General features: G+C 44.0%; 2 protein-coding genes across 3 annotated transcripts in view; one reads left to right on the plus strand and one right to left on the minus strand.

Annotated features, from left to right (window-relative positions):
• CEPT1 (choline/ethanolamine phosphotransferase 1) overlaps positions 1-2,444 on the minus strand; it is a 25,839-nt gene extending 23,395 nt beyond the window's left edge. For both annotated transcript variants that reach the window (XM_015884933.1, XM_015884934.1), the window contains exon 1: positions 2,359-2,444. In XM_015884933.1, coding sequence (XP_015740419.1) covers positions 2,359-2,363 — 5 coding nt within the window. In that variant the 5' untranslated portion in view covers positions 2,364-2,444. The remainder of the gene's footprint in view (positions 1-2,358) is intronic.
• Positions 1-7,619, plus strand: part of DRAM2 (DNA damage regulated autophagy modulator 2) — a 9,639-nt gene extending 2,020 nt beyond the window's left edge. The window contains exons 3-9 of the mRNA XM_015884937.1: positions 1,383-1,540; positions 1,815-1,882; positions 2,383-2,522; positions 3,886-4,063; positions 6,477-6,559; positions 6,773-6,865; positions 7,273-7,619. Coding sequence (XP_015740423.1) covers positions 1,410-1,540; positions 1,815-1,882; positions 2,383-2,522; positions 3,886-4,063; positions 6,477-6,559; positions 6,773-6,865; positions 7,273-7,380 — 801 coding nt within the window. The 5' untranslated portion in view covers positions 1,383-1,409 and the 3' untranslated portion in view covers positions 7,381-7,619. The remainder of the gene's footprint in view (positions 1-1,382; positions 1,541-1,814; positions 1,883-2,382; positions 2,523-3,885; positions 4,064-6,476; positions 6,560-6,772; positions 6,866-7,272) is intronic.
• The last annotated feature ends 2,652 nt before the right edge of the window (positions 7,620-10,271 follow it).

Consider the following 10,271-nt stretch of genomic DNA (forward strand, 5'->3'; position numbering starts at 1 on the left):
GGGTGTAATTCATTCTTTTCAAGGGCTATCAGCCATAGATGGCTATTGCTCTGCCCACAGAGCATGCCTTGTTTGAATCACTAATACTGCAGGCTTCAAGGAAGCACAAGGTGGTGACAGGTTTCATGTAAATGAGCAATGCTCATTATGTGGCATTAACTGATGAATCTTCCCTGGACTCACAGGTGGAGGAGGTCAGCAGAAAGATACGCCTTAGGAAGGGATGCTTGGGAGCAAATAGCAGCAGCATGCAGGATGTGAACACCAGCAGAGCTGAGATGTGAGGGAGGCAATCAGCTCCGCTCTGTCACAAGATTCACTCTTCTCTATTTTCAGATTCTTTTTCCTCCTGTGAAACTTATTAACTTCCTGCTTCTTTCTCTCTGTTTTGCTGGTCTCTTGCCCTTTAGGCACTTCATGCCTCCTAAAACCTCTCAGTGCTGCACTTATTCCTATATTCCCATAGTGCTGTTTGCCTTTCCTCATGTGCTGTTAGATCTTTGTCTGAGATGCCCTCAGATCTGCATTCTCTATTATTCTTCTCCTTTTTCCTGTCTCATATTCCATTCACAGAACCGGATAGCATATGAGTACATAGTTAGCAGTTTAACTCCACTGTAAATGGGCCTTTCCCTCCCACCTGTAAAACTGCAGCACTGTTCTTCCACCCATCATCAGCAGTCCTTGAGTTCAAAGGTTGTGGCTGGTAGCAGTCAGCTCATGCTCATGGGTATCAGCAATCTTATTTAAGTGATGTTTATAACAGATGTTGAGTCACGCAGCATGACAGGCACTAAATGAGTGCAGATATTAAAGTAATTTTAGGTTATTTTCTCGATGTCTGCCCTGCTGATTGTTAATGGAAATGACAGGCTCTACAGGAGCTACTATCAGTTAAATTGTCTCTATCAGGGCACGTTCTCTGTCACAGCCTCATTAATTCTACACAGTGTTATGACTGGATGATCTTGAAGATCTTTCCCAACCTAGGTGATCTGTGACTCTCCAATGCAAGGCTGAGAAGAAAATAGAGTCAGTTATTCACAGTGACCCATCTGACTTCCTTTTGGCAGCAACAAATGCCAAGACACACAACAAAGTGACACTGCTGGTTTCTTTCCTCATGATCTTCAGAGAGTTCCAGAGTTAACATTTCCAGGTGTTATTTCTGCTTATTTATGATTGTTTCTGTGTCCAGAGGTCAGATACTCACATTGGCTTTGCAGGACAGGACTGAGTGTGACACCAAATACACTTCATCCTGGCACAGCCACTGTCATGAGAAGAGCCATCCTTGGCAGCATCTACAGTCCATACAAATAGGCAGTTTGCCTCAAAAACCCAAATGTTGTTAGTAAACCTTTCTGTTCAATTCTCCACAGTGTTCAGAGTTGGAAGTCAGCACTGAAATGTGGTGGTTTCAGCAAGGCCTCTCTTTCTTGCCCGTGGCTTTGGTTGTTTGGTCAGCAGCAACATTTGTGTTTTCATACATCACTGCAATTGTCCTCCGCCACGTTGACCCTCTGGTGCCCTACATAAGGTTGGTAACATTCATACAATCTACATTTCCAACTGCAGAGCACTGAGGATGCACGTGTGCCTGTAACTTTGGTCTTTCAGATTTCCAGGCTCCTACTTTTCCAGTTTTAGTACTCCTTATTCACCTTTTATGTTGAATGAAGATCAGAATAAAATGAATATACCAAATATGTTTGTTCCTTATTGTACAGACAGCATGTTTTTTGTGGTTTCTCTGTAGACTGAAAAGGAAACTTTAGCTGCAGGTATGTTTAGTATGAATTTCTTTCTTCCAGTGATACAGGGACAATACCTCCTGAGAGATGCTTATTTGGGATCATGTTAAACGTTTCATCTTTCCTGGGTGAGTAGAGAAAGCTGTCCCTGGCAAACTGCACACGGTTCTGGGATCACAGAGTTTTAAACTGTTTACTTATTAAGACCATCAAACAGCCTGTAATTCTCATCAAAGCTAAATTTCAACCAACTAACTTATTTCTGTTAAGTGACTTAGAGGAAAATATATCACAGGGATGTTACCTACCAACTGCAGATTCCAGAAGGCTAAAAATGCACGAGTAAGAAAGAAAGGAAGAAAAGAAAGTGGTAAGAGGGATAGCAATGCAGAATTAAGGAAGTCATCTTACTTGCACTTTGGTTACAAGGAGAGAAAAAACAAGTTACTTTTTCAAGTGAAAGAGACCAGAAAACCTTAGTAAGCCAGTTGTGTCGGCTCTGACTTCCACACTCCCACATTTCCTAAGGCAGTTTTTGAACTTCAAACAAGTGCCCCCATCACGCAGCACATTCTGAGTTTAAAAAAAGGAAGAAATAGCTTACTGCATCTGGCTTCTTCATTCACAGGCATGGCCACCATGTATGTCCGTTACAAACAAGTCTATGCTTTGAATCCAGACAAATCCAGGATCGTTAAGCTTAATAAGATTGGCCTTACTCTGGGACTGATGAGCTGCTTTGGACTTTGCATCATTGCAAATTTCCAGGTCTGTGTCCAGAGCTGGGTGTTTGTTTACTGTGATAACTGATAAGATGGGATGGAGAGGGAGAGGGGGAATTAAAATCAAAACATTTGAGGGAAAAACCCATTGATTGTTTTTTTCCCTAATCAAATTCTCTACAGAAAGCTGTTAAAAATAAGTTTGAATGTGGAGCTTCTTTCATATTTCTTATTTTCTTTACCCGCTGGGATTTGTGAGCAGCCAGTCACAAAAAAGAAAGTGTAGTTCTGCAGGAAGAACTTCTCTTCTTGCACTTCCTTATAGGAGATGTAAAAGCCTCCAGATGATAAGACCACAGCTGTATGGTACTTTGACACAGGATTTGCAGGGGGACTGTAGAAGCACCTTCAGCCACTAGAGGCTGCAGTGCCTCACTGCTCTCTTGCTGGATTAAAGCCAGGGAAAAGTAGCTCTTGAGAAGCTCCACCTTTCTCTCATTTCCTGTAGCACAGCTCTGCTACTGTTTCAGCAATCTGCCTTAGAAACCTCAGCGCGCTCATTTTGGTTTGACCAGGACTTTTTGGAGGCCTTAATGTGCTTTTTAGAAGCCAAGCTGTACACTCAGTGTCACTCTGCTGTGAATTCAGTGCTTAGATTTCATTTGTGCTCTCTAGTAAGGTGCACAAAGCGATTGTGCGTGAAGGATGACTCCAGTTCCTTATCTTAACAGATATTCAGACACAGACAGCTTCATGCTTCAAGGCATAAAACATTACCTGCATGGATGGGCTGCAGAGAGGCTGCCAGCACAGTGCAAATTGACATTTTGTCTTGGCTTTTCATTTTGTTTGGGCACTTTGCTCAGTCAGGGATAGGTGGAAAGGACAAACGAGGCTTGTTCAAACTGCAGTACTTCAGAGAAGTGCTAAAGCTCATTGGTTTTAACCTCATCTGGGGGACTAGAAATGCATGTCATGTTTGTCTTCTATTGCATTATCCTTCATGGACACACAGATTCCCTGGCTAGAAGTATTCCGCTGGCAGTCTGCTGCCACTCTGGTTACCTTCCCAACTGCAAGGATTCCTCCACTCAGTTTCCATATTACTGCACAGTGTGATAACGAAGGCAGTGTTGATGAATTCCTGTAATTGAGATGTAGCTGAACAGTAACATAGCTGCTAGAACATCCCCAGAGCAGCAATACAGAGGGCTGCCAGGTGCTGGCTCCCAGCTAACTCTGTGGGCTTCCAAGAAAATCTTTTAAGTGCTGGCACATTCCAGAACTTTTTTGTTCAGGACATGAGAAGATAACGGAGTGCATGGAGTGCCAGAAGTTTACAGAAGGAAAATATTCCCCAAGTTTAAAATTAAACCAGGTTCTGTACAAACTGTTCTTTCTTTCCATAGAAATGTATTCTGTACTACGTCCATGTGGTCGGAGCCTGCCTGACGTTTGGAGTGGGGGCCATTTACATGCTGGTTCAGACCATCCTCTCCTACTTGATGCAGCCAGAGGTTCACAGCAAAGACATCTTTTGGATCCGACTGACGGTGCTTCTCTGGTGTGGCTCCAGCATTGCAAGCAGTATCCTTGTGCTGCCATGTGCCTCCATGGAACAGAGCAGCTTCCACAAACAACTGTATTTGCAGCTATGTTAGGGTAACCTGCTAGTAGGACAGACTGTGCTACAGAAGGTATACCATCTTTAGATTTACAACTTGTTATTGTGGCTTTTCCGTCCAGTTTTGCAGCTTGGAAACTTCAGGGGAAAAAAAGGGCACCATCGTGGTAAGCCTGAAGCAGGTCACAGGCTAACAAAAAAGTTGCAGTTCCATGATTGGGTACTATTAGAATGGAGAAGTACAAAACGTAGCATGAAAGAAAACACTGCTAACCCAACTGCGTGCAGCACAGTGCGCTGATACAGCTGGATCCCTGAGCAGGTTCTGAAAGTTCTGGCAGCTATCACAGAAGCAGCTGTGGAGTGCAGTGCCAAGGTTGAGTCAGAAATGTCATCTGACCTGCGATCTCCTCCCTTGCCCATCCTAGAATTCAAAATATGTTTCTGGCAGGCTTTCCTGATAGCTTTCCTTTGGCTCTGGAACTCATCATTCTCTGTGAGTTCTGAGTGCTGGAAGCAGCTGTGGGTTTTACAGAAATCTAGGCAAACTCATTCAGAAACAGAGCATTTCTCCTATCCAGAGTTATCTGACAATTAGGAAACTGAACCACAGCAGTTCCTCTGTTCACTCCTAACACTGTGTTTTGAAGATCGTGACTCAGTTGCGTCAAACAGGATTACAAAACTAAAGCATTAGAATTTACATTCCAAAGATATGAGTCCAAAAATCATTGCCTAAATGCTGTTCCTGCTGCAGTTGAATCGAGGCCACCTATTTAATCCCTGCTGATTTTATTTATTCCCAGGCTGACAGCCAAAACTAACATTAAACCACAGACCGCCTCACTGATTGCACTGAGCTCCTATTCCTGCTACTGCAAAACAATATAGTTTGGGACAGGCTGGTTATCAGTAACAAAGTGAGGAGGAGGAGGCTTGACACAGCAAGGAAGTCAGCTGTGAGATTTGTTTTGTGCTAGGGAAGAATGAGATTTCCAGCTCCAAACAGTTAAAAAGCCAAATACAATTGGAGCAGACTGAAAGGGAACAGCATGAACTGATTCAAGTTAAGAGCCTTGTGCAGATGCCAAAATAACACAAGGTCTGTAACCCAGTATGGTCTAACCAAAATTAGGGGGTAGCATTGAAATAATGATATATACATAAATAATCTATATGGAAGAGGAATAAAAGGGAAATTGTTTGAGTATTTGATAAATTAACAGCTCATCATCTAATAAGGGAGACGCGGTAACAGGAAGAAGTCTATGGTGGATGTTTCTGGTAGTGGGAGGCAGAAGGAAAGCTGGAAATGCTTATCCACTGCTGGATTGAGTAGAACAGGGGAACTATCAGTACAGAAAGAGCAAAACAGTTCATTACCTGCCCTGTACCATGGGATGATGGGAGACAGATATTTTTGTATCACAATAATTAAATCCTTCTCATTACAGTTGTAACCCAGACAGATAACTAACAGGTACCTAAGCTCGATATTTTAATTAGCAGAGAACTGGATGTTTTGCATTCAAATCAATCACCAGAGCTCCCTGGACGGTTCGCATCAAGTTTTTAAATAGGCTTTTGAAAGTCTGAGTGATCAAAGACGTCTGTAGCAGTTTGTTCAGCCTTGTTTACCACTAAAAAAGATCTTGGGCATCAGGAGGCTCCTGGTGCTTAATCTCATTAAGGAATAATTATATAAAAAACAGGTCGTTTTTAACTTAACACTCTAAATTTCAGTTATAAAGGCAGTAGCACCAATGTAACACACTTTCCCTAAAACGTTGAATAAGTGTTATCTTAATTAGCCTGGAAGTGCCCCAGGTGCCAATCAAGTGAGGAATCGTTTCCATTAAGCATTTCTCCTTGGTGGCTGTACCAAACCAGTCACTCAGAGTGGACTGAGAGGGAAACTGGAATGCCAATAACCTCCTCTTTGGCACTGCAGACGTATTCCAGCCAATAACTCATGCACCAGGAGATCACAGTGTGTGGAAAGATGAAAAGCAATCAGAGAAAGAGGTGCAGACACTACTGACCAGGGAACCACCACTCAAAATAAAGTGGTTAGCATGGTTCACATCTATCACAGCCTAAGTGCTTCCACGCAGATGCTGAAGTTGATCAAGGTGGTACAACAAGGTGCAGTATATAGATAGCTTAGAATCGAGCTTTTCATGTTGGAACAACCTACAGGTCAAGGGAACGATGTGGAGCTGTTCGCATCTTCGTTACCATTCATTATGCTGAGCAGACCTGGTAGAGAACACACAGATCTCCTTATGGACTCCATTTGAAGCACCCCAGCGCCAAGGCTGGGATTTCCAAGTTGCTCCTTCCTTGCCTTGAATCCTCCTTAACATATTTCCACAGTGTTTGTTTCCTCGGTTGTCTTATACAGTGGCCTGTATGGAACAGATCTTGTACAAAAGTTGCACTGGAACCCCCAGGAAAAAGTGAGTAAAAAAAAAAAACAACAAATGTTGTAACAAACTCTTCTACTGAGTTCAGAACTTCATTTTTAGAGCCTCCAGATATCCTAAGGGATTTTGCTTTCTGAACAGAGTAGTTGTAGATGCAACGCGTCATGTGTTTAAGCCAACTTTGTGCCATTACAGGGTCTCTAACACTGATTTTATTGTCTCCCCTTCTCTCTCCCTGTTACACAGGGCTACACGGCTCACATCGTCAGTACTGCCTCCGAGTGGTCATTAGCATTCTCCTTCCTCAGCTTTTTCCTCACCTATATTCGTGATTTTCAGGTAAAATCAATGTTCAGTGCTCTGTTTCTCCAGACTTCCAATAGCCTGACATGATGCAAGGTGGGCTCTTTGCCTGCTTCTAAGCTTGACAGCATGTATCAGTCATCAAGACTGGAAAACCTGTGGTGTGAACAGCACTGTATGGTCCTTTCTTCCTCAGTAGGGTACACTCCTACTGTGTTAGCAGGGCTTGCAACCAGCTGCATGTGCACGATCTGCCACAGTCACGGGAGCTTTGCTATAGGACTGCAAGGCAGATTATGGAGTCAGTCCAGGAGAACAGCACAGGAGTGGGCTAATAGTGCTGGAGCTGATCTGTGTTTTGGTCTTTCACCCAGCTGTCCATGCAGAACGAGTGACGAGGCTGCTAAGTTGTGGTTTCTTTCTTTTTTTCTTTTCGTCCACAGAAAATTTCCCTGCGTGCAGTTGTCAGCTTGCAAGGACAAACCCTTTATAACACACCACAGAGCTTTGCGGCTGATGAGCAGAGGCTGCTGATAGCAGGGAGTATCTAATGAAGGCAAAGAGAACAAGTTCTCTGCACAACTCAGGAATGCAACAGCAATAACAGTTCATACTTTTAAGTATTTATTTTATATATTAAAGAAAAATGAAGTGATTGTATTCTACTTGACACAAAGGGCTTTGCAATTAACCCACACAGCAATGCAATGTTATCAGTATTGAACACAAGCCTGTAACATTTCTAAACATGCTAATGTCATGGAAGAATTAAATGAAGGTTATTAAAAGACACGTGTGTCCTCATCACTTCCCTCACACCCAACGGAGAGGCAGCACAGAACTCAGCTCCCTCAGCCTGTTCTCTCCATTGTTCTCATGCCAAGCACTTTAGGATGCACAGAATCCTTCCATCTCACCAGCTCTTCTGCTGAAGCTGGCAGAAAAAAAAGTGTATTAAACATCAGGAACTATGATGATAGCTGGAAAATTACAAGTACCAATGGAATCTTGCATGTGATCTTGATGCCCTTGTATGCTTTTCTAGGTGTCTGCGCTCAGTCCCCATTCTGATTTCTTTCCCCACACTGGTCTCTGTGGTAACGAGCCAGGTGGACCTTCAGAGTATTCCAACATTAACTTTTGTGCCTTGTTTCTGGAGCAGCATCTTCTCCCCTTTCACTGCCAGCAGTGCTCTTCAAACTGCACCATCACTGCTCTGTTCCTGCTACATCCACTAGAGCAAGGAGCTGAGGGCTCTGCAAATTCTTTCTCCACATCATCTCCCACTGCCAACCTTGCCACTGGAAATCAGCCACTTGTCCACCTCCCATACTGCAGGGAACCCAGGGTCGTTTCCATGTGATCCAAAACAGCTTGAAAGGTGAATGTGCACACACCTGATGAAAGCAGTCTGCAACAGCTGGCTGCTGCCTTCCAGGTGGCACAGCTTCCAGGGAGCCTCTCACACTAAGTGACCTCTGACAGCTGTGTGTCCTCATACAGAAGTGCTGGTGCCATGGTGGGTTGACCTCTAGTGGAACTTTGTGCAGGGGGGATAGTTCTGTCCACACACTCTGAGCCAAATTAGGCTGATGTCAACTGGCCCAGTACTGTCTTTGCCTCCCAGCCTGCTGTGTTCACTACTCAATGCCACTTTTGTTCCTTCAGCCCACCAATTCCTAGAAGACTCCCACTGTCTCTTCATGAATGCTTGCTTGAAAGTGTGTTTTAATTCATATCCATGGCTTTCATGTTGCTGTGTACTTAACACAGCAAGCATGATGCCATCTCATGGCCACTGACAGGGCACAAGGGAATGGCATAGAGGTTCAGCATGGACATCACAAGAAGGTTCTTCACTAGATGGTGGTCAGGTATGGAGCTGGCTCCTCAGGACAGCAGTCATGGCATCAAGCTGCCAGAGTTCAAGAAGCATCTAGATAATGCTTATAGACACACAGTCTGACTTTTGGGTGGTTGTGTGGATTCAGGAGCTGGACTCCATGATCCTTATGGGTCCCTTCCAACTTGGGATATTCTACACTTCTGCCATGTAAAGCTGTGTGGGGGGCTGCTTGCACAGCTGTGGCACAGCCAGCGATCCCAGGACTCTTAGCTTCTACTTCACAAATAAACTCTCAGTAGATCATAGATGTTTAAGGATGAACAGTGCAGAAAAATCCAACCTGTGCTACAGACAACGAGGCTGCACAAGGAGCAGTTCCAACAACCTCCAAGTGCCTGGGCTGTTGAGTTCCTTTGCTGCTCCTGTTGGCACAACTTTCCCATATCAGCACATCAAGAGGTTTGTCTTCGCTCTCAGGGATCCTCTCAGCTTCCAAGAGAGCTCTCCAAGAGAGATGTCTGCTCTTGCATAGATGGCTTGGCTTTGCCTTTCTGAATTGCCCAATCACAGGGAACCAGCTTCTTCTCTTTTTTCTAACAAATCTGACTGGTCACATTTCTTCAAAACGTTGCAGTGAGGATTCTTCTCTGAATTGTCACTGTTTTATCATAATCTCTACAGAAAACAGAGAAGTAAGCAAGCACTTTGTTAGAGGAAAAGAGGTTCTGGAAGAAAGGTGATACACCACAGAATGTAAACCCTGAAGGATTTAAGAGTGTAAATGAACAGAGCTTGATCCGTTTCGTTGTACATCACCAGAACGTAAAGATGTTGAGACAGATGACAGGATAGATGGAAGATGTTTATTGGGAGAGCATCACAGCCAGTGAACACAGCGCCAGACACGAGGCAAGAGGCTGCTTCTCTCTTTTCTGATTGCTGTCCCATTGTGCTGGCAGGATGGAGACAGCTTTCTTCACAGCAGTCTGTATGGTGCAGCATTCTGGGTTTGTGACAGTGTCGGTAACACACCAGCGTTGTGGCTGTTGCTGAACAGTACTTGCACAGCATCCAGGTTTTCTGTTTTCCACTCTACCTCTCCAGCAGGAACGTGGGAACAAACAGAACCAGAACAGCTGACCCCAAACTACTACATGACGGTCCATACCACATAATGTCATGGTGCTTGTTGACTCTGAGTGCACCTTCCCAAGCAACCATTATGTACATTGAGGTCTTGCTTTAACCAGGCTGTGGTCAAACATCAGCCCACTGATGGTACACATTAAATTCTTTATTTTGCTTGCCTGCACACACCATGTTGACTTCACCTATTAAACTGTATTTACCTTGATCCACAAATCTTCTTGCCTTCTACATTCTCCCCACGTGATGGGGAAGGTGAATGAGCAAGCAGCTCTACAGGTGCTGTCTGCTGGCTTACGTCAACGCACCGCACCCAACGCATAGTGAACAGTCCCACTTTTCCCACTAAGCACTTCAACACAGGCTAAGCCAAACTTACGCTGCTTCCACACTTTCAGGAATAAGATGAGACAAATGTTTTCCTCATTGGTGTCATTTACTGATTAAAAA

The sequence above is a fragment of the Coturnix japonica genome, chromosome 26 (genome assembly GCF_001577835.2).
Source record: "Coturnix japonica isolate 7356 chromosome 26, Coturnix japonica 2.1, whole genome shotgun sequence".
In the NCBI taxonomy this organism is placed as follows: Eukaryota; Metazoa; Chordata; class Aves; order Galliformes; family Phasianidae; genus Coturnix; species Coturnix japonica.